This window comes from Gopherus evgoodei, chromosome 15, assembly GCF_007399415.2.
Source record: "Gopherus evgoodei ecotype Sinaloan lineage chromosome 15, rGopEvg1_v1.p, whole genome shotgun sequence".
In the NCBI taxonomy this organism is placed as follows: domain Eukaryota; kingdom Metazoa; phylum Chordata; order Testudines; family Testudinidae; genus Gopherus; species Gopherus evgoodei.
Window position 1 is genome coordinate 18,934,818 of NC_044336.1, and position 20,779 is coordinate 18,955,596.

Sequence of the window (20,779 nt, forward strand, 5' to 3'; positions counted from 1 at the left end):
TGAAACTGTAATATTTTTAATCAGTCTAGTTCAGATTTCACATTGTGTTATTACAAAAGATACACTGGATGCCAGTAAATACACAGTACAATAATGTTCTTTGTTTTGAAAGAGACTTCCATGTACTTTAAAAACAACCAATAATTTGGATAGACGTAAGAGATGCACCAAAAATAGAGACAGGGGAACAAGAAGAGCTCCTCTGCATAGCACTGCTCTTAAATCATATACAAATGTAGTTTGCAGAGACTTAAATGAGAGCAATTCGATATTTTGTCATGATTTCTAATGTGCCCCTCATGGTGATGTCTGTACTATGAAATACTACTTTTGGTATTACTTTTATCACAGTCCGTGCACTAACGTGAGAGTCGGTGGGATGGTCTAGGGGGAAAAGGATACTAAAGTAGGAATTGAGTCCTGAGTTCAATGTGTGTGAGAGCTTGGGCATAACACTTCTTCCACCCTGTGCCTTGGTTCCCCTACACATAAAATGGGGATAACTGCCTGTGTCACGGGGCTCTTGGGAGAATAAAATCCATTAATGATTAAGATGGTGTGGAAAGCCATATTAATACCTAGATAGAAGGGCAGGTAGGGAAGAACCATTCTGATCTAGTATTTCCTGATAGCTTTTGAGATAAGTTACATCACTCTTTCTTTAAGAGTCTTCTGTAAACACTTTTGCTACTTTCTTTGGGGCTTAGGTAGAAACCAGCAATGCAAAACATTAAGCTCTGCTTCAAAACTGCCATGTTACAATAAAAAATAACCCATTAAGAGCTTCTATACCATCTTTCATTCAAAGATATCTAAGTACTTCACAAATCAACCTAATTCTCCTATAAGATATTCATGGAGAAATTATGTTTGTCTACCACCAAAATGCAGTCACATCTGAGGTGAACAGCAGCTCTTTAACAGTACACAACACTGTACTGCTGTTTACCAAAACTGAACACCAATACCTACTGGAACTGTAAGAGAAATGCTTGTCTAACAAATAGCTCTTTTTTTTTTTTTTTTTAAATAACCATAAGTAGTCAGGACCTCTGTTGTGCACAACATCTAACACACACAACTCACTCTACCTCTAGCAGCAGTGACCACTGGTCTATGTCAGACTATTAATTCAGTACCATAAAAGGGAGAGTCCTAATGAATCAATGTCTATTCCTGTACCACATAAGTATCCTTTAGTGACCCAGACTGATTTTGTTTCCTCTCATGAGGTCTAACAAGATTAGGTAGAATATTTGCTGGTAAGGGTATTCCTTTTCACCTAAAACACAGGATCAATGAAAGTTGTCCTTCTGAAGTAGCATAAGCGCTTAATCATTTTCAGGCATTAAGTTTTCTTATCCGGTTTCCATCAACAGAGAAGATTATTAACTCCATACCCTCAGAGATTTAGTGGACAAAGCTGTTCCTATCAACTGAATATAAAGCTAAATCTGATAATTGTTTTGAAGATGTCCATTTGCACTTAGCTACAAAGATTTCCCTTTTCCTGTGTGTTCAGACACATCATTGGCCCTTGTATGGAAAGTAGAATAAAATTCACACCTTAAGAGCATCTCTGTCATGGTTTAATTTAAAATACAAATTCATATGTACAGTAGTTCCATGTGGTGTTTCATATCCTCCTTGTGTCTTTGGAAGAATGTGTTTTGCTGCCAGGTACCAGAGAAACTACTCATTCGTTGTATAGATAGTATATTATTGATAACCTGGGAGTGGCAATTTGTGTCCTCCTTTTGCTTCAAAAAAAGTGTAAGAAAGAGTGATCAGATCAACATTGACCATTCTTGGGTCTTCAGCAAATTCAGGATCTATGAAGAAAAATACAGGCATGTCCACTTCCTCTTGGGGATTAAGCCGCTGTTCTTCAAAACAAAAGCACTGTAAATGGTGGAAAGTGGGAACAGTTACAAAACAAATATGCACAGACTGCATGTTAAGAACAGCCTTTAAGTCTACTGTTTTTTCTAGTGCTCGTACTTTGATAAATTTAAATGTCTAATGGACAGCGGCAGCTCCAGGCACCAGTGCTTCAAGAGCGTGCCTGGGATGGCAGGCTGCGGGGGGCACCCTGCTGGTCCCTGCAAGGGTGGCAGTCAGGTTGCCTTTGGCAGCTTGCCTGTGGGAGGTCCGCCGGTAGCGGATTTGGTGGCGAGTAGGCTGAAGCCGCAGGACCGGTAGACCTCCCACAGGCAAGCCGCCGAAGGCAGCCTGACTGCCATGCTTGGGACTGCAAAAAAGCTAGAGCAGCCCCTGCTAATGGAACAAGATCTGTGATTGTAATGGGATAGCAGGTTCTCTCTTTAACTGTTAAAACAGAGATATGGTCCATGACACAAACTTCTTCCCTATTCGTGATTCATAGATCTCCCCTCTCTGGTGAATAGATACCAAGTGGCAATTACAGCAACTGCTTAAATTGAAAAGTTATATTAGGAAAGTATTTAATAGTTTTGAAGTGAACAATCAATACCTTATGACTATTCAACCCACAAGTAAGTGCCTACAAGATCGTTAGTGGTCCATCTCCTACACTCTGGGAGCCACTCTACTGGGATTTTTAGAACCTGCCTTCTATGATTTAGCCTAGGCTAAATAGATGAATTGATGCATGCCTATTTGGAAAGGATAATGTCTGAAATACTGAATTTTGCCAGTCTAGATTGCCTGACGCGCCTTGGAGTTACATACTTCACCTACTTGTATTTTATTGAAATACTGTCCTGCTTCAAATGGAACCACATTATATGTAGATATTCCAATTACTGGTTTGTCTGTAGAATTCTTTGCTTTGTAAAATGCCAGTGCAGTCTCTCCTGGTACAACCTGTTTAAAAAAACAAAATATTATTGTATTTACTTTACATTAATTACACCACTCTCAAAGTTCTGTAGGACTTAAGTTGCTAAATTTATTCCAGTGATAATTTTTTTAGCTGCCTTAAAGGCAGATTCACTGCAAGTTATCTATTTCCTATATTTCCAACATTAGTGAATCTGGAAAAGTGATTGCAAATTAAAAACTGTATCGAGAACTAGCTTTAATATCCACACACAAAATCAATCATAATATGGATGCATTTTGGATCTTATCCTACAAGATATTGGACTTCAAGGGTATATCTACACAGCCCATGTGGTAGACTGTGTTTGAAGTTGTCGCTTTGGATGGAATTTGGGCTCTAAAGCCTTTTTCTTGGGGGGTAGGAGGGGGCTAGACTAGACCCAAGCTGAAACTTCAAAGTGCCATCTATACAGCATGCTGGGAGGCTTGCTGGGAGCTATGTAGACATACTCCCATTGACTTCAGTAGTTTAGCATCTTTTTGGAGCCTTATGACACCATATAGAATTGGGTCTTTGTAGATGTCAGATTACAGGTCTGTCGCATCTTAAGTGCATTTAACATGTGCGAATTCAGCTTTACGTGGTTGGCAAAAACAAAACAAAAAAACCCCAACAATTTAAATACTGTTCCTGTAGTGCAGGCAATTCCGCCTGCCATTCAACTCAATGTAATTGTGACTATACGCAATTTTCGCTTTACGCGCTGATCGCGGAATGGAACCCCAGCGTAAGATGAGACACACCTGTAATACACTTTGGTATACAAAGTCCAATAACCCTGTTGAAAAAAATATCAAAACAGTAATTTCAATAATGAATTCAAACAACTGATCAAGGAACACAACTGACCTCAGAAGAGCCTGTGTTAGTAACCAGTTTTCAACAGTAGCATTATTATTAAAGGTGTAAAAAAAAAAAAAAAAAAAAAAAAAAGTGCCCTCTTGACCTAAGCCCCAGTGCTGTAATTTACAATGCTGAGGTGGACTGTTCTGCCCTGCCAGCATGAGCCCTGCAGACTTTAATGCCCACATGCATTGTAAGTTGCAAGACTAGGGCCCCAACTTGCGTTTTTGCCCGTGCTTGCTGCCTGTGCAACTTATATTAACCTTTTCTAAAACGTTCTAAGAAACTAATATACAAACCAATGTGTACAGCAGCAACCAAGACAAATATTTGGTAAGTAAAAATATTTCAATCATTGTTTTTGCCCTTTAAGTTGAAATTAAAAACCTACAATTATTTTTAACATTATGCAAAATCCATTTGACGGTATCCTTTAAATCTGTGGCATTAACATTTGTGAATTCAAATGAAAGTAGCTTCAATATTATTTGAATGGGTGCTGAAATAAAAGACCCCCATATTGTAAATACTTGAGTAGTCCATGAATAGGCCTATCTATAGCCTTGATCCCAAAAAGGCTCTCATCCATGTTTAAATCTTTTCAAGATCAGAGCTAATGTATGTATTAGACACTAACACAGAACAAGTTTTCAACAGTTAAGATTTGAAGCCTCAATTTTTCAGTTTTGTAAGTTTTTTTTGTAGCTTTCATAATCATTCTATAATGTCTAAATGAATTTTTGTGTAAGTTTCTTACGTATATTTCTGTCTGCTGAGGTCTAAAATTCCAGTGTAGACTTGCATGCACATCAGCATTGAAAGTGACCTTAATGATGCGATCTTTAACAGGTTCCATAGTCTCAATCTGGTCTGAATCATGGCCTGCTACTGCTGACCCACCTAGTCCAGTAGCCTTTAGAAAAAGAAAAGTTGTAGTTAGCAGTATTTAAAATTGAAAACTTGATGGTATTTGAGGTACCAGAAAGTAAACAATTTCAACCTCTGTAGAAAGAGGGTTAAAGGTAACACTACCGCCTTAAGAGCTAGTCAGTTCCAGGAAGCATTGAAAGTAGTGTCAGGTAGTACTCTTCCCTAGGAGTCCCCTGACCAAATTTATTTCTTTTTCATTTATTTTTTTTTCCCTTTTCCCCTTTAGGAAAGGTTCCACCCAAACACCAGACTGTAGTGAAGAAAAGTGAAAATTACCATACACACAGTAAAACAAACTGGGGCAAAAGGGAACAAGTAATTTTGTTACACTGCCCTTTTGAAACAACAAATAAAAAAAAAATAACCAGGCAAGTGCATAGCAGGGGCTTAGCTACTGACTAGGCTCCTAGGTGCTCTGGTAATACAATCAATAAACAACAGCAAGTGGATGGCAATGATTTAAAATATATAGGGCAGAAGGCTCCAGCAAGGAGAGGGAAGTGAGAACCCTGTGTGCACGTAGAGCCAGATATTTAGGGTACATCTTTGCTTATGGCATGAGGAAGGGTATGTACACTGTATGCCCACCCACCATAGGCATACCTAACCGTGTAGACAGAGTCAAGATTTAGGTGGGAGAGTGCCCTGCCCACCTGAACCCTAGGCTATACACCCTACACCGATCTCTACGTGCCCAAGAAATGCCCCCCACATCCACACTGGTATTCTCAGCAGTCTAGCGTCCTGCTGCTCGGGCTTTCCCTGCCGCCAGACCCAGCGGGGACAAAAGTGGGCGCCGGCTGCCTGTCCCTGCAGTGCCCAGGGACACGGACAGCGTGTGTACTCGACCCCGCCTTCAGCCTAGACTGCGGCCTGAGAACAGAGGCGGAGAAAGAGGGAAGGGGGCAGCATCCCTAAACCTCCCGGAGCTCCGGGCTTCGCTAGGGGCGCCGGGGGCTGGGCCGGCCGGTGGGAGCGTCCCTGGCGGGGGCGGGCCGGCAGGGGAATCCGTGGGGGAGGAAGGGGGCCTCTGCCCGGCCCTGACCTGGCAGTAGAGGCGGTAGAGCGGCACGGCCGCGTAGGACATGCCCACCATGCCCACGGCCGCGGCGGCGACGTAGGTCAGGACGGTCCGGTTCCTGCGCCTCCACTCCTGCTCCTGGGCCCGCGCGAAGGGGTTGGGGCGCGCCGCCCCTCGCGCCTGCTGGAAGCCAGGCCAGGCCTGGCGGCGCGGGGGCCCGGTTCGAGGGCACCGGCCGCAGGCCGAGCCCCCTCGGGCCCAGACGCTGAGCAGGCGGGGGCCCGATCCGGCAGCCCCGCACGGCAGCCGAAGGACCCCGAGGCACCTCCAGCCCCGCCCGCACAGCTCCATCCTCCCCTCTCACGTGACGACCCGGGGCCGTCGGGCAGGGCGGCACTTCACACACGTGATTCGCTAGTCTCGCGAGACCCGGGGCTCAGGTAGCTGCACGGCAGGAACCGGGCGGTTTCCAGACTCGGTGGCGCACAGTCTACGGCGGCCGCAGGGGGTAAGTTCGCGTTCTCGTTGCCCCGCCCCCTTCCCCTCCTGGCTTGGAGCGGCGGCGAGTCCCGTGGGCTGGCGCGTGTGGCTCAGCGCGGTTTCTCTGTCACTTTCATCAGAGCTTTGTGCTGACACCTCACCCGCCTCCTGGGAGGAAAGGGGCCACGGTGCCTCCCCTCACAGAGCTCCCAGGGGCGGGGGGAGCGCTCCCAATGGGGGCATGGCGGGGGGGTGGGTATCCTCACTGGGGGCTTGGCAGGGACATGGGGAGCGCTCCCATTGGGGGCATGGCGGGGGGGGAGTATCCTCACTGGGGACATGGCAGGAGCATGGGGAGCGCTCCCAATGGGGGCATGGCGGGGGGGGAGTATCCTCACTGGGGACATGGCAGGGGCTTGGGGAGCGCTCCCATTGGGGGCATGGCGGGGGGGTGGGTATCCTCACTGGGGGCTTGGCAGGGGCATGGGGAGCGCTCCCAATGGGGGCATGGCGGGGGGGTGGGTATCCTCACTGGGGGCTTGGCAGGGGCATGGGGAGCGCTCCCAATGGGGGCATGGCGGGGGGGGAGTATCCTCACTGGGGACATGGCAGGGGCTTGGGGAGCGCTCCCATTGGGGACATGGCGGGGGGGTGGGTATCACTGGGGGCTTGGCAGGGACATGGGGAGCGCTCCCATTGGGGGCATGGCGGGGGGGAAGCATCCTCACTGGGGACATGGCGGGGGGGGAAGCATCCTCACTGGGGGCTTGGCGGGGCCATGGGCACCGTCCTCACTGGGGACATGGCAGGGACATGGGGAGCGCTCCTATTGGGGGCACGACGGGGGGGAGCATCCTCATTGGGGGCTTGGCAGGGGCGCAGGCAGTGTCCTCATTGGGGACATGGCAGGGGCGGGGGGAGCGCTCCCATTGGGGCCATGGGTAGCATCCTCTTTGGGGACATGGCAGGGGCATGTGGAGCACTGCCATTGGGGACATGGTAGAGCAGGGGGGCTCTCCCAATGGGGGCAAAGGCAGTGGGGGCACTGCCAATGGTGACAGCTCAGAATTGGCAAGAGCACTTCCAGTGGAGACATGTCAGGGGGAATGGGAGTGCTCTGAATATGGCTGGCCTAGGGGCAGCAGGGGCACTCTGAATGGGAACATTGCAGTGGGCGTGCTCTCTCAGTGGGGCTGCCCCAGGGAAAGGGGGCAGGCTGCTTCTCCCAAAGGTCTGATCTTGCAGGAGTGTCACCCCACAAAACCCTTCTACTCACAGGGTTGTACCTAGCAAAAATGGTTTTTCTCTGCAGGGTCATCCAGTGAAGCACTGTGAGCATTCCCCAGGCTTCCACGGTGTCCCAGCACAGGGACGGCTCATAGCCATTTCTCTAATGTTAAGGGAACTTTTGCTGCAGGGACATTTCTTGGGGGCTACATACAATTATACTCCTGTGGCCTGCAGCGCTTCTGGGGCTGTGCAGAACCTCACCATAGCCTCATGTCAGACTGTTTGCATTGGACCAAGCAAGCAGCATGCCATGGATTGCCATGCTATGGTTTTAGGGATTCTTGATGCAGCACAGTCAATGTTATAACATGGCACAATGGTGCCTGGTTGCAATGTTTCACTGTAGTACCTTGGTTTTTTTGGCCAAGTCCATCCTATTGCATCACAAAACTTTTGTGCAGCACACTGGTGTTTTCAGGCAGTGCCCTTCTGTGAAGTCATACATAACAGTGAGTTGATGAAGTTCAGAGTCGTCGTAATGGCATCTTCATACAAAGTGATGGATGTAATGATGCAATTCCATTTATTTGAACAAATGGTTGCAAATGGCGTAGCCTGGGACGCAAGCCAAATTTTTGAACATCACATCCCTTTGCTGTGTCCTGTCCTGATGACTTTTTGCAGTGGGATCAAATTTGGGTCAGTGGGTTATATTTTGCTGCCTTGTCACCCCATTGTATATTGATTTGACTATATTTTGATAGAAAACATTGACAGGTTATGTAACATGCCAATGTGATGTTAACAGTAATGATTTCACGACAATCAAGTTCACACAAATTCACAAATCCTAACTATGCTGGCCCCACACACTATAGGTGACCATAGCATTATCTAGAGAAGATGAATGAATAGTGACACCTTGAGCAAAAATTCCTGGGAAAGCTTAGTCTCTCTCTTAAAAAAAAATTTAATATAAATATTTTTATTGACTTTTTTACAAACATATACTTATGGACAGAAAGAACAAATTGGACTGTGTCTTTAAAAAGAAGCTATACTTTATACATCCAACAATTGATGGAAAATTTGAAAGTGGTGCAAAGTGTTCGCCGTTAATTAGGATGTGGGGGGGAGGGGAATTGGAAGAATCAAACTGTAACATTGGAGGAAGCTATGCTACAATCATTATATTAGTTGATGGGTTTGAAAGAATACCAATACTTTTCACTTGTATGTAAAACTTCATCCAAAGAACTCAGAGTTTTGCAAATTTTATTAGGCTAACTTCAGGACACCTCTGGTGAATGTAGGTACTTATCTCTACTAATTGATAAATGATGCATGGAGAAGTCAAGTTATTACTCATGCATTTGTTTTCTGAGAATTGGTTTTTGTTTTAGATTTTTGAAAGGCTTCAGAGTTGCAGAACAAGCTCTACCTGATTTTGGTTTTGTAATTACTTGGATTTTTCTAATTTGTGAGTTCCTTTTTTACGTCGCTTTAAGTCAAAATCCACACAACTGACATCTTAAGCTTTGGATCCTATAGTTGGGCTGCATTTTCAGAATGTGTGGCACATCTTGTTTTCAGGTGCTGCTCTACAGGGTGACAAGCAACTGCACCAAATGTTGCAGCTAATGAATTTGCTGCCTTCTAAAATGAGGTATACCGACCCATCCTTGTAACACACTGGTTACACGAATCGTTGAATGACTCTAGTTACAAACAAGGACACTTGTTTCTTCAGCCAAAAGGGGTGAAAACAATATTTATAATTCTCCTCCTTAACAAAAGGGGAAGAGATAGTAAAAGCAAGGGAGGATGAAATACGTTATGTTCACTTAAAACCAACATGTCTGAATAGACATTAAATGAACTGGTAGGATATTTCCATACCAATAATGTTCCAGCAGTTTATCAGATGACTATAACCTAAATACATTCAGGAATGTTTCTCATGGACTTACAGTTTTGGTGAGGCTATTATAGGAGTGACCCTTTAGCATAGTTTCATTAATAATATTTAATGGCACCTTATATCCCATACCTGTATATCTGACTTAAAGGCTATAAAGCAAGACCGTGCTTTATAGCAAGTCCCAGAATTTGAAAAGCTATGGTATCGGGTCCTTTACTGTATATGAAACAAGATGGGAAAACTCTATAATCAATATTGGAAGAAAATCAGAGTTCATATTCTCTTCTTTAGGATTATATTGGGGTTCCTCTTACAGTGTAATCAGGACTACTGCATTGGGTTTCACAGGTTGAAATCACAAGGGGTCTAAATCTGTGTAAATTTTCAGTGTAAATCTGGAGGAGTGCCATTTATGCCAATGGAGTTACTCTGGATTTATAGTGGTACAACAAAGAACTGAGCCGAGGATGTTAGGCTTTTAGTACTTTGCTCCTCAGCAATCAATTCATGAACCAGTTATACCCAGAAGTGAACTCTTCCCACTCATCTTCAGGCAAACAGTCTTAAAAGAATTGGTATGAGAATTTAAAAATAAACATGTCTGCACGTTTCTACAAGTGATTTCTCCTTTTTTACAGCAATCTTTAATCTTGGTTGTGGGTCTGTCATTTATCTTTCAGAATCTTCTATTCTGACCATTTAACAGTTCATCTAAGAAGATGGCCTCTACAGAGTCCCTAAATTTACATAATAGGTAAGGTTTTTTTTTGGTTTTATTTTAACAAGAATGTAGTAAATGCTGGGTTACTGGATCAAGTTCTTATTGTTAGCATTGGTGGTGATGGTGTGTTGTTTCAGTAAGTTCTTAAAGGTAAACACGGTTCAAAGAAGGTTCTTACAAATGTAAATATTTTAATTTTGTTAATTTCTTGTTCACAATGGCCCTAGAGATTGAAGGCCTCTGTCTTTCCATTGAAAAAACTTCCCCAGATCACCACACAATCCTGGAGAATAATTCAGTCACCAAGTCCATTCATTCCTCTGTCTCCCTACTGAGACTTACTTAAGGTTGCAAAATAGTACCAACTGTGGTGGTTATTTTTTTTAATATAGACACGTGTTCACTTGGTAGTAGATGGAGACCACCAAACTCCAAATAAAAACAGCTTTTAAATCTTTCAGTCATTTAACCTACACTGGTTGCAAACCGATGCCCTTGAGATGAAAAGCTGCATATTACAACTAATATTCCCTTGAAAACTTTCTTGTTGTAGAATATCATATTATAAGTTTACTGAAGATGTGTATTGAATGAGCTTCTCTTCGGAATGAGCCAGCTACAACAAGGTCATGCAAAATATGGAGTTTATATGTTATGGCACACTACTTCTCTGCATAATAATGTTTGCATGTCTTGTATTTTTCATGCAAAAATCTCAGTGTTCTAGAAACATTAATTAATTAGCTTCCTAACAATTCTGTGTCAGAAGTAAGTGTTATATTAATTTTACAAGTGGTTATAGTTAAGAGCCTTAAATCAACTGTTACTGAACCTTTGTTATTTAAATCAACTTCTTACCGAACCAATGGAACCTTTCCATGATTAGCTCAAAATAAATGGCATTCAAGAATCCCAACTCCCAGATCCTTCTCAAACCACTAGATAACCATGCCAAGCATGTCAGCAAAAGTGATAATTTAAAACATACACAAACAGTTTGTGCAGAATTGTATCATGACTGTTGTGCTCATGCACAACTTACTGGGTTCTGCTCTCAGTACTGGCAAACTAATTTATCATATTCACAAATTTGTAATGATTCTGGCAAAAGATGAGCAAATTAATAGCCATCTTAATTTCAGTTGCAGTGGAAACTGAAAAAAGAAAACAGTATATTTGCCAGAAGGAAAAGTACAAAACCAATAAAGAAATAAGTTGTCTTCATGTTTCTTAAAAACAATTGAAAATTAAAAACAAATTTCCTATGCAACACTTGGCTGTATCCTTTTTAAGAGCCAAAGAAACTTAGCTGCGTTTTCACTGATACCAGATCATGGTTCTTCAGAAAGCTTGATTATTATTTTTTTGATCAGTGGGTGTGTACATAAAAAACTTGCAAACAATTACATTCCTCATTTGGGTTTGCTGTGCAAGGATGATGGTCATGAATGACTGGTCATTTGTAGATTAATTTACCCAGTTTCTCTATGCAAACACAGGCACATGCAGATTAGGCACAATCTTTGTGTGTGAAGCTGCACAATTTTCCAATATATTTAGACAATACGATGCTATATCAGTAATGCACATGTTCAGGTGCTAATTGAGATTTACAGGAAGTTTGAACACTACATTCCTTGTGTTTAAAATAGCTATGTGCAAGGGAAGAGAAAAAAACAATTAACACTAACAACGAGGAGTCTGGTGGCACCTTAAAGTCTAAAAGATTTGTGTTAGATAATCTGTTAGGCTTTAAAATGCCACCAGACTCCTCGTTGTTTTTGTGGATACAGATTAACATGGCTACCCCCTGATACTTGGTACAATTCATATTGTTGCACTTTGTTGCTTGTGCCTATTTTCTTATATTTTTTCTAGATTAAACAAGTGCTATTTAATGGAATATATATTTTACTCTTTCCAATGACATAGGCCATTATTTTTCTTAATTAATTACTATTTTATGATAGACCAGATGCAAGTATTTTTCCATATTATATAACAAAGCATTCACCTGGCTAAGGGCCATAACATCTTAATGAATTTTCACCCTTTAAGGTTTTCAACCTGAAAGGTTACTGTTATATAATTGACTTTTGTAGGATTTTTTTTCATGATTTAATTTATCATTGACTTTATTTTTTATGAAATCATTCCATGATTCTTGCTACCAAGGATTACAGGATTATTTAGCAGATGATAAGTTACCTGAATATTTCTAACCTCAGTTACTAACTGGTAATAAAATATGATTCTAGAAAAGTCATCACATAATGATACCATCATTATAATTTATATCTGTTCAAAGAAGAATCTTAATCTCTTTGTCTAATATGTTGTGTGTTCTTATCTATACATGCTGGAATAACAGAAAACATCTATTGAAATTTCATTTTCCTCAGTATTATCATCATCACTTTATGCATTATTTGTTTGGGGGTAGTGCCCAATTATATGCTAGGTTTTTTCCAGACATACAACAAGGGATGTCATGCCCTGGAAGAGTTTGTCTGAAAGAGAGATGCAGACAGGTAGACAGAGGTTGGGCAAGGGAAGCAACAAAAGAGATTTTCCATGTTAATCAAAAAGATTCACTAAAGGTGGCAAAAGGGGGACTTAAACGTGGAGAAGGTCAAGCCTTGCAGACGAATTCAGGGAGGCTGAACAATGCAGAAGTGCTAACTGGAAGAAGGTATGAATGTAATTGTTTGAGAGACTGACAAAAAGATGAACAAGGGTGGGACCAAGTTGACTGAGGAAGATAAGTAGGGAACTGTAATGTGTTTAATAAATTAAGAATGCTTAAAAGGTATACCGATAAATATTTTCTGATGGAGTTTTTATAGCATGAATCAACTTCTCTGATTTTTAGAAAAAACCTTTCTCTGATTTTTAAAATTAATTTCCACAGAAAAAACCTAAAGGTGGAATTCCTCTTATCCGGTTATATATTGCAAGGAATCTCTTATCTATGGTTAAGAAAAATGAACGTCTGTGGTTTGATTTGATTTGATTTTTTTTTATGAGTACATAAAGCCTTGAATGACACTTTTACTGGTTAAATACAAAACATGACCCTAAATAACAACAAAGCCTTGTCTGTACAAAGGATATTTTTGCAGAAAATTCCCACTGTCGATACAACTGATTCAACTCCATTGGTTTTATTAATATTGGGAGCTTTGTTGTAGAAAGCACCATGTCAGTTAGACATGATCTGAGCAAGGTTACATGACATGGTGCTTAAAACACTAATGGCCTGTCTACTGCAAAGCTCCTAATATTGCTAACACTGACGGAGCTAAACTGAAATAAGTAAGTCTGTATACTGCCAAATCCAGGTCACTGAAGTTATGAGAGTAGTCTCGTTGACCCCTATGGAACTCCTCACATGAGTATGGTGCGAGTCAGGAGATCTGGCTTCTGTTTCAGCTCTGCCAGTGATCTGCTGTGTAACCTTGGGCAAGTCACTTTACCTCTCTGAACCCCTATCTCTATTCCCATAATCCCTTCAAGTCAGGGACTGTTTCTTCATATGTGCTTGTACACAGTGCAGTGCTTACAGTGAAATTTTTTTTTTAAAAGCCTTACCTGATAAAGATGAAATATCAGCTGAATGGGTGCACTATAACTTTAAGAAGGAGCACTCTCTGGCATGTGCTCCCATTTCTAAGATAGCCACCATGGCACCCTGCTATGCAGTTCCAGACATTGGCAGATGCTGTCTTGTCACAGTGCTGTTCCCTACTTGAGAGGGGATTCATTTGCTGTTGAAACAAAGCTCTCAGAGGTGAGAGAAACACAGAGCAGCTGAGTATTTCATTTTACAAAGAAACGAAAAACAGGCAAATTGAGCTCTTCAGTCAAGTTTTTTTTTTGTTTTTTTAGGGGAAGGAGTGATGCAAATTTACATATTCATTTCCTACCTCCACAAGAAACATTTGTGAAATGTTAAAATGGTATGATATAATATTTTGCCAAATATTAAAGTTGAATATCTTAAAAATAATACATGTCTAGCTCTAGACTAGAGAGTATGCCTGATTTGTAGACAGGTCTTCTGTTAGACTAAGGAGAACAGGTTCCTTCTAGTCCCTTACCCTCCTTGTAATCCAGATGAGGCTACTTACATAGTACATTCCTTCAAGCATGCTTGCTGTAGGCCAGTGGTTCTCAAACTCAGGCCGCCGCTTGTGTAGGGAAAGCCCTTGGGGTCGTGAGGTTACTACACTGGGGATCGCGAGCTGTCAACCTCCACCCCAAACCCCACTTTGCCTCCAGCATTTATAATGGTGTTAAATATATTAAAAAGTGTTTTTAATTCATAATGGAGGGTCACACTCAGAGATTTGTTATGTCAAAGGGGTCACCAATAAAAAAGTTTGAGAGCCACTGAGGTAAACAAACCAGCCTGACCCGCCAGGGGCTTTCCCTACGTGAGAGGCGGCCCCAGTTTGAGAATCACTGCTGTAGGCCCATTAGATTTTATCTAGAGTGGACAGACACTGAAAATCTATTTGGCTTTAGTAATTCGTTAAAAGAACTGTCTCAAGATATTGTTGGACAGCTTCTGGGAATCCTTTGCATGGTTTTATGAAAGCTTCCCACCTCACTGTTACTTCATTCTGTAAATGAGATGTATTCTGACTATTCTGTGGGGATCTAAATCAGAGATCACCTCTGCTCTCTATCAATTTGTCTGTTGCTTTAAGAAAACAAAGTAAAAGGCAGGATTACTAAAATGAATTGGAGAGAAAGAGAGGAATATTGGAAAGAGTGTTTATGAGATAATTTTGAAGTGTGACTTAAAAAGGAATTTTATTTTCTGCTTACCTGACCACAGGAAAAAAAAGTAAGAACAACAGGAAAATCTTCTTCACATTTTGTTATCAATTTTCCATAGAAAGAGCATACTTTAAAATATTATCTACAGCATTTATTTTGGTCTGTGTAAAAAGAATAAATTGTCAAAGTAATAATCCTGGTTCTCCATTAACCCTTGTCTGCTGTGGATGAAAACACTATTTTTTTTTTAACTTGGCTTTAAGTCGCTGCCATGAGTGAGAGTGCACAATAGTTAGTGTAATGAAAACTTCTGATGGTCTATTTCTTTCATGGGTGACTTATCTGTCTGTCTGTTGCTTAGTTGGCTTTCTTTTTGTGTGTGTAATCCAATCTATTAGGAAGATTGCTTTAAAAAGATCAAAGAGAGGGAGTTAGCTGTGTATTGTACTTGACCCTCTCTGGAGGATCACGGGGTAAATTCTAGGATATGTCAAAAATATGTATCTTATCAGTGACCTGTCTGCTGCCAGATGGATATGCAGTATCATCATATCATATATGAGGCTAATGCAAGTAATTTTTATCACATTTGCATTTTATGAGACTTGAAGGTTGCTACAAATCCATTTCCCATACAGGGAAAAAAGTAAACATTGCTTTGATAAGTGAATTAGCTCATGTGACGCACAGGATTTCAGAGGAGATTAAATAGAAAGAGACATCCACCTCACTCTCTGTCTGTTGAGATTTTTTTAGTTGGTAACAGAAATTGTCCTGAATGTAATTGTTGTCCTATTGAATTGGAATTATTGAGTGTCTTTTGGATACTTTTGTTTTTCTTTTCACTGGAGACTTGAAGAATGTCCCTACTTTCACTGATGGATGAAGATGAACCAGAGCATTTTGATGGGCTCTCTCTCTTGTACTGGTATGCCAAATCATTAGGTTTTAATAGCATTTTTATAGTGTATGAACTAACAGAAGTGCAGTAAGGGTATTTTAAAAGATGTGACTCTTTTTGGTTTTGTTTCGGTACACTAGAATATCAAGATTTTAGCCCCCCTAAAATATTGTAGGTAACAAAACAACAGAACAAAGTACTCAAGGGTTAGTTTTAATAGTCATTATTAGGCTCTTATCTCAATATTAGCTCTCAGAATCTGTTCTGGCACTAAATATTTTACTTGGAGTGTGAGGTTTTAATGGGTTTTTTTGTTTCTTCTGAGAAATTTCAGCGTCACTCAATTATACATATAGCAAAGATGTTCTGTATTCTCACCTGGGTATTATTTGGTGTCAAGAGTCACTATTTTTACTTGCTTTTTCTCAATATGTAAAACTATTTAATAGTATTTCTGACAAGATTTTGTAGGAGTAAAGAGAATGATATATCAAATATTGTATGATTTATATTAGTGATCAGATTTCATTTATTTTTTTTCTTCTGCAGAGCACACTAAAATGTGTTTTTAGTTATTTTTATTACTGCTACTGGTTACTCTTAGCACAGTTCAGGAACCGTTTTTCTTTTCCATATCATTTTACTATTATTGGGCAGGGCACTAACATTTTTAGATGTTAAATAATCGAGGTTAATTGATTATTCCAATGACATGAAGTATACTGGGGACAAGAATTTCCAAAGCATCTTAAGGCCAGATTCTCAGCTGGTGTGAATAATCATAGATCCATTCTCTTCAGTAGAGCTATGACAATTTACACAAGTTAAGGATCTGGCCCTAAGTGATGCTGAAAGTCATATTGAAAGTCAGGAAGTCTTGTACTTCTAGGTCACTTGAGAACTTTTGAAAATCCCACTCTTAGATTTTTTGAGTCACAAAGTCATTGCTGAGACTCTTATGGTCTGTTAATTGCAAAGATTGTGCTCTGAAATGGCAATCAGTTACATATCATATTAAAATGACAGCCATAATTAATACACTACAAAGTAATTCATCCAATCTGATTTGTAATTATTGTTTTGTATTGCCAGCAGTTTTCTTCAGAATTTTATGAGCAATTGTTTCCATTCCAACCTTTCCCCATATTTTACATACTTAATATGTTTAGTATTTGTGTCCATTGTGTTACCATGGTGTCAGTACCACATACCCACAGAATAATTTGGGTATTTTTTAGTGAAAGTAGTACAGAAACAACTTAATGCCCTAACGTTATTTCATACTTTGTGCTGTTCTTGAATCTCAGTCTTACATAGTATAGGTTTGCATATGGCATTTTATATATATATATATATATATATATATATATATATATATATATGTGTGTATGTGACATCTTATTCTCCTCCTTGCAGAGGGCTGTTTCTTACCCTCGTGTATATTCTTTTCACTGCAGCAGCATCTTCTTGTAGAGCATATAACTCTCTTGAAAAGATGTTTCCAGTATTCAGTTTGCTGTTAGATATTTAAAAGATTATTTTTATTGGAAGTGTCCCTACCAAAGTTAGATTCTTCTTTATTATTTTATAGTGCTGCAATGTGTGTCTTAGGCTCTGTTATTCTTGCCGGTTACACTGTTTCCTTTCAATGCTGAAAAGTTAGCCTAAATGCCAATCCTGTAAATCCTTATGGAAACAAAATTCCCTTGCATAGGAACTTCAGGATTGAACTCCAAAGTTTGTTCTTGCATTTTTATATGGTAATATTTAAAAAATTATTATTGTGGTAAAATTAACTTTAATAATATTCCAGGTTTCTTGTTAATTAAGTTAATTAAGTTAATTAAGTTATTGTCTATTGACATAACCAGATTTACCACCTTTCAGTCTATGTTTGGATTAACACTGAAAGATCAGGAGAAAATAAGTGTTCTTTATGGCTATTCTGGTGTATTGGAAGCAATTACTTAGAAAAAGATCAAGTTGAGGTCAGATATTTATTCCTTTTTCTTTATTTTTTAGTAAATAAAATACAGAGTGTCTCTGGCTTTGCAATATGTGAAGCAGTGGGTGCTCTGTTACAATTAAAGGTGTTTGAGAGCACTACAGAGCATTATACTATATGTGACTAGTACAAAAAGCCACAAGATGAGAATGTAGAAGGAAAAATGCTTTAACTTGAAAGTGATGTGATTTCTTATTTTTGAACTTTTCAATAATAGAAACACACATCTATGGCAGACCTGTAAATGATAATTACTACTCACCCTCTTTATATATTACTTTTCACCTTCAAAGCCCTTTACAAATATTAATTAATGAATCCATTAAGAAAATTCTGTATGGGGAAGAATTGAGAGGAGTCATAAAAATGTCTTCTTCCAGAATAAATATTTCCTGCTTCCCAAATTATCACCATGTAATCATAGTTTTGCTCACTTGTGCGCAGCTTATAAAAATGAATTCTCAATCAGCAACACTAGAATAAATTACTCCAACAAATACATTTTCATTTCTGATCATGATAAAATGTACAAATTAGGTTTCATAATTTTGTTTGAGCTTTCAGAGTAAATCCTGGGGTGAAAGTAAGTTCTCAGGAGCATCTGAGGCATAGTTTAAAAAAAAAAAAAAAGGTATTCCCTTCTAGCTCCTTCTTGTGACTTGGGGTAAAAGGCCCATTTAGCAAGTTTTAAGGACCTGCAAACCAGAGAAAAGCTTGCTTGTCTACTAGGTTGACTCTCTTTTCTCTCTTCGTGGGTATTTTTTTAAGCTAATGCTTTCAGGTTACTTAAGGGTATGTACCTTGATAGTGCAGACAGACCTCAATACCACTTATCTTGCATATGACAGCATGATGGGCACTATGAAGTTAATAATTCCTCCTCTTCTGTAGATGCTGAGGCCCCTGACAGCAGAATTGATTCAGTTCTGTTGTGCAAAAAGGAGAGAGCAGAATTTGGAGTGTTTTATTAGATATGTATGTTCCAGGATGTTACTTTGCACCTGAATTCTTCTGTCCTTCTTTTCTCTGGCTCTGCAGCTTGCCCTCACACCAGCTCCAGTCCTGGCTGAAATACCCAGCATATGGCGTGGTATAGTGGTTGTGTGCTGTATGGGAGGCTTTGAGTGTGTGTCCTCCACTTTGATCTTCTTTTGCTTCATTGTTTGTGTATGGTAGTTGTTCTGCTTCACTTTGCCATCATGATGTGGAAAATAGACGTAACCATTTAATTTAGAACATTATTTATGGCATACCAGAAAATCTAAGCAGTGCTGCTGCTTTCTTGTTTGTTGAGGCTGGCAGATCCTCCCTAAAAATTGAACAGCTGAGTGAGGGTGTTTTTGTAATGCAGGTTTGGATTTGTTTTAATAGCCTGCATTTGAATGAAAATATAAATGGATAAATCATGCTTGTCTAGCTAATACCAATTTATACCCAGATTTTTAACGCTTTGTCTGTTGTTAGATTAGCCTTGGAAATATTTTGTCTGAGATTATACATTCAGGTCCCAAGATTATCATTTTATTTTGTGATTTTTTTTCCTTAATTCTTTACATCGTGATTTGCAAGAGCATTAAAAAAAAAATCCTCGGCTGTTTGACAGCTCAGACAGTCTGCCCTTATTCTCATCTCTGGCATTCTGTGTTTGGAGGTGGAGTTAAAAGTGAGGCTTTTATAAATCGAGAGAACGAATATTATTTGATGAGAAAAAGAGAGATGATAGGAAGAAGAACACCGCCAACGAATGTCTAGAGAGTTGTGCTCTCTCCCCTTACTTAACTGTGGAACCATTTTCATGAAGACCACTACAGCCATCAGTATTTTCATCTTAAACATTGTCTCCTGGTTGCCAGCTGTCCTGTTCTAAATAGGACCAAAATTTTTTATTTTTATTATTATTAACCCTCGTTTCTGTTATCCTGAGTAAGGACTTCAGGATTGAGTCAGAAATACTTTGTTTAAAAAAACAACAACAACCCAAAACCTCCATTGTATTTTAGATAGTACTACTTTACCATCTGTTTTTGATATTCAAATGCCAGAGCATATCATCTTGTCTTTTCATTTTTTCATCTGCCCAGTATTGACAATAGCCAGTGAAGAAAATGTTTGCTTTTTTTTTTTTTACTAGAAATATAATAGCAACTGCTGTAGTTTGCATACATGTATATTTCTCCAAGTGCAGCAGCTCTGATTTTATTTATTTATTTTAGGACTATTATGGGACCTCATGGAATCAATCGAGCTGTTCACCGCTTTACTTTTTCTGACTGTCAAAATGGATTAGGTAATTAGAGTACATATTTGACTCTACCAGAGCAAAATCTTGAGAGTTGCTGAGCGCCTGCTCTGTATTTGCAATTCACACTGATATCAGTGGGAGTTGAAGTTTCTGAATCTGTTGTGATATTTGACTGAATATGTTTGGTGCAATGGAGAGAATGACCAGTTTCTTGCTTTTATCTGTTTTTCAACAGGGGTTAAAATTATTGGAGGTTATCGGGACCAAACTGAAGAAGACTATGGAATTTTCATAAAGAAAATTTTGCCGGGAGGGATGGCTGCCATAGATAGTAAGTAATTACTTTTACATATTCTGTAGAATCCTACATTACACAGGAAGCCTGTCAAGAAAACAAACTGTCTTTTTACATTTTATTTTCAGTATGTACATACAGAGTAATGTTTAGTTCAGCAAAGATTCATCGTTTTCCAAAGGGAGGATGTGGAGGAGTCACAGTAATGAATATCCATTCAAATCAAGATTAGACCAGTGTGAAATCAGTTTGTGATCTGTCCACATTGTCAACTTTCCAAACTGTGAGATGCTGGAAGCTCTCAACTCCCAGTGGCTTCAGTGGGAGATAAGGGCATTCAGCACCTCACAGGATCAGGTCCTGAATTTATACATTGTTCTAATGAATTCAGATTAATGTTTATGATCATGTTTTAGGTGATTTATATGGAAGGACCAAACTGTGTTGTACAGAGAAATGGGGAGAAAATTCCAGTGTAAACTAGGTCCAACCAGGTTTCTAAACTTGCTCTGGCCTTGTCCACACTAGCCATTGGGGTA

The 20,779-nt window shown here is 40.0% G+C and overlaps 2 protein-coding genes across 11 annotated transcripts in view; one reads left to right on the forward strand and one right to left on the reverse strand.

Moving 5' to 3' along the window:
* LOC115635626 (cytochrome c oxidase assembly protein COX11, mitochondrial) lies at positions 1-6,028 on the reverse strand. Of its 2 annotated transcripts, none has more exons than XM_030534656.1 (4): positions 5,733-6,028; positions 4,467-4,622; positions 2,722-2,847; positions 1-1,902 (listed from the first exon to the last, which is right to left on the reverse strand). In XM_030534656.1, exons 1-4 carry the CDS (start codon positions 6,009-6,011, stop codon positions 1,720-1,722), a joined length of 744 nt encoding a protein of 247 aa, XP_030390516.1. In that variant the 5' UTR covers positions 6,012-6,028; the 3' UTR covers positions 1-1,719. The 2 variants fall into 2 exon arrangements, with proteins under 2 accessions (XP_030390516.1, XP_030390515.1); XM_030534655.1 differs by having other exon boundaries at positions 5,685-6,028.
* Positions 6,029-6,083: 55 nt separating this feature from the next.
* STXBP4 (syntaxin binding protein 4) overlaps positions 6,084-20,779 on the forward strand; it is a 141,002-nt gene continuing 126,306 nt past the window's right edge. The window contains exons 1-6 of one of the 9 annotated variants that reach the window (XM_030534645.1): positions 6,087-6,168; positions 8,964-9,036; positions 9,972-10,045; positions 15,649-15,725; positions 19,917-19,990; positions 20,181-20,276. In XM_030534645.1, the coding sequence (XP_030390505.1) occupies positions 15,658-15,725; positions 19,917-19,990; positions 20,181-20,276 (238 nt within the window). In that variant the 5' untranslated portion in view covers positions 6,087-6,168; positions 8,964-9,036; positions 9,972-10,045; positions 15,649-15,657. Of the gene's footprint in view, positions 6,169-8,963; positions 9,037-9,971; positions 10,046-13,900; positions 13,972-15,648; positions 15,726-18,755; positions 18,794-19,411; positions 19,521-19,916; positions 19,991-20,180; positions 20,277-20,779 lie in introns of those variants that run through there. The other 8 variants (XM_030534644.1, XM_030534648.1, XM_030534646.1 and 5 more) reach the window with 8 other exon arrangements.

Bases quoted from the DNA above. Each gene is read 5' to 3' on its own strand.
- LOC115635626 (XM_030534655.1), bottom strand. From the start codon at position 6,011: ATGGAGCTGTGCGGGCGGGGCTGGAGGTGCCTCGGGGTCCTTCGGCTG. The intron at 2,848-4,466 runs GTAAGAAACTTA...TTTTTTAAACAG, and splicing joins CTCAGCAGACAGAAATATAC to GTTGTACCAGGAGAGACTGC. The intron at 1,903-2,721 runs GTAGGTGAAGTA...CACCATTTACAG, and splicing joins AGTATTTCAATAAAATACAA to TGCTTTTGTTTTGAAGAACA.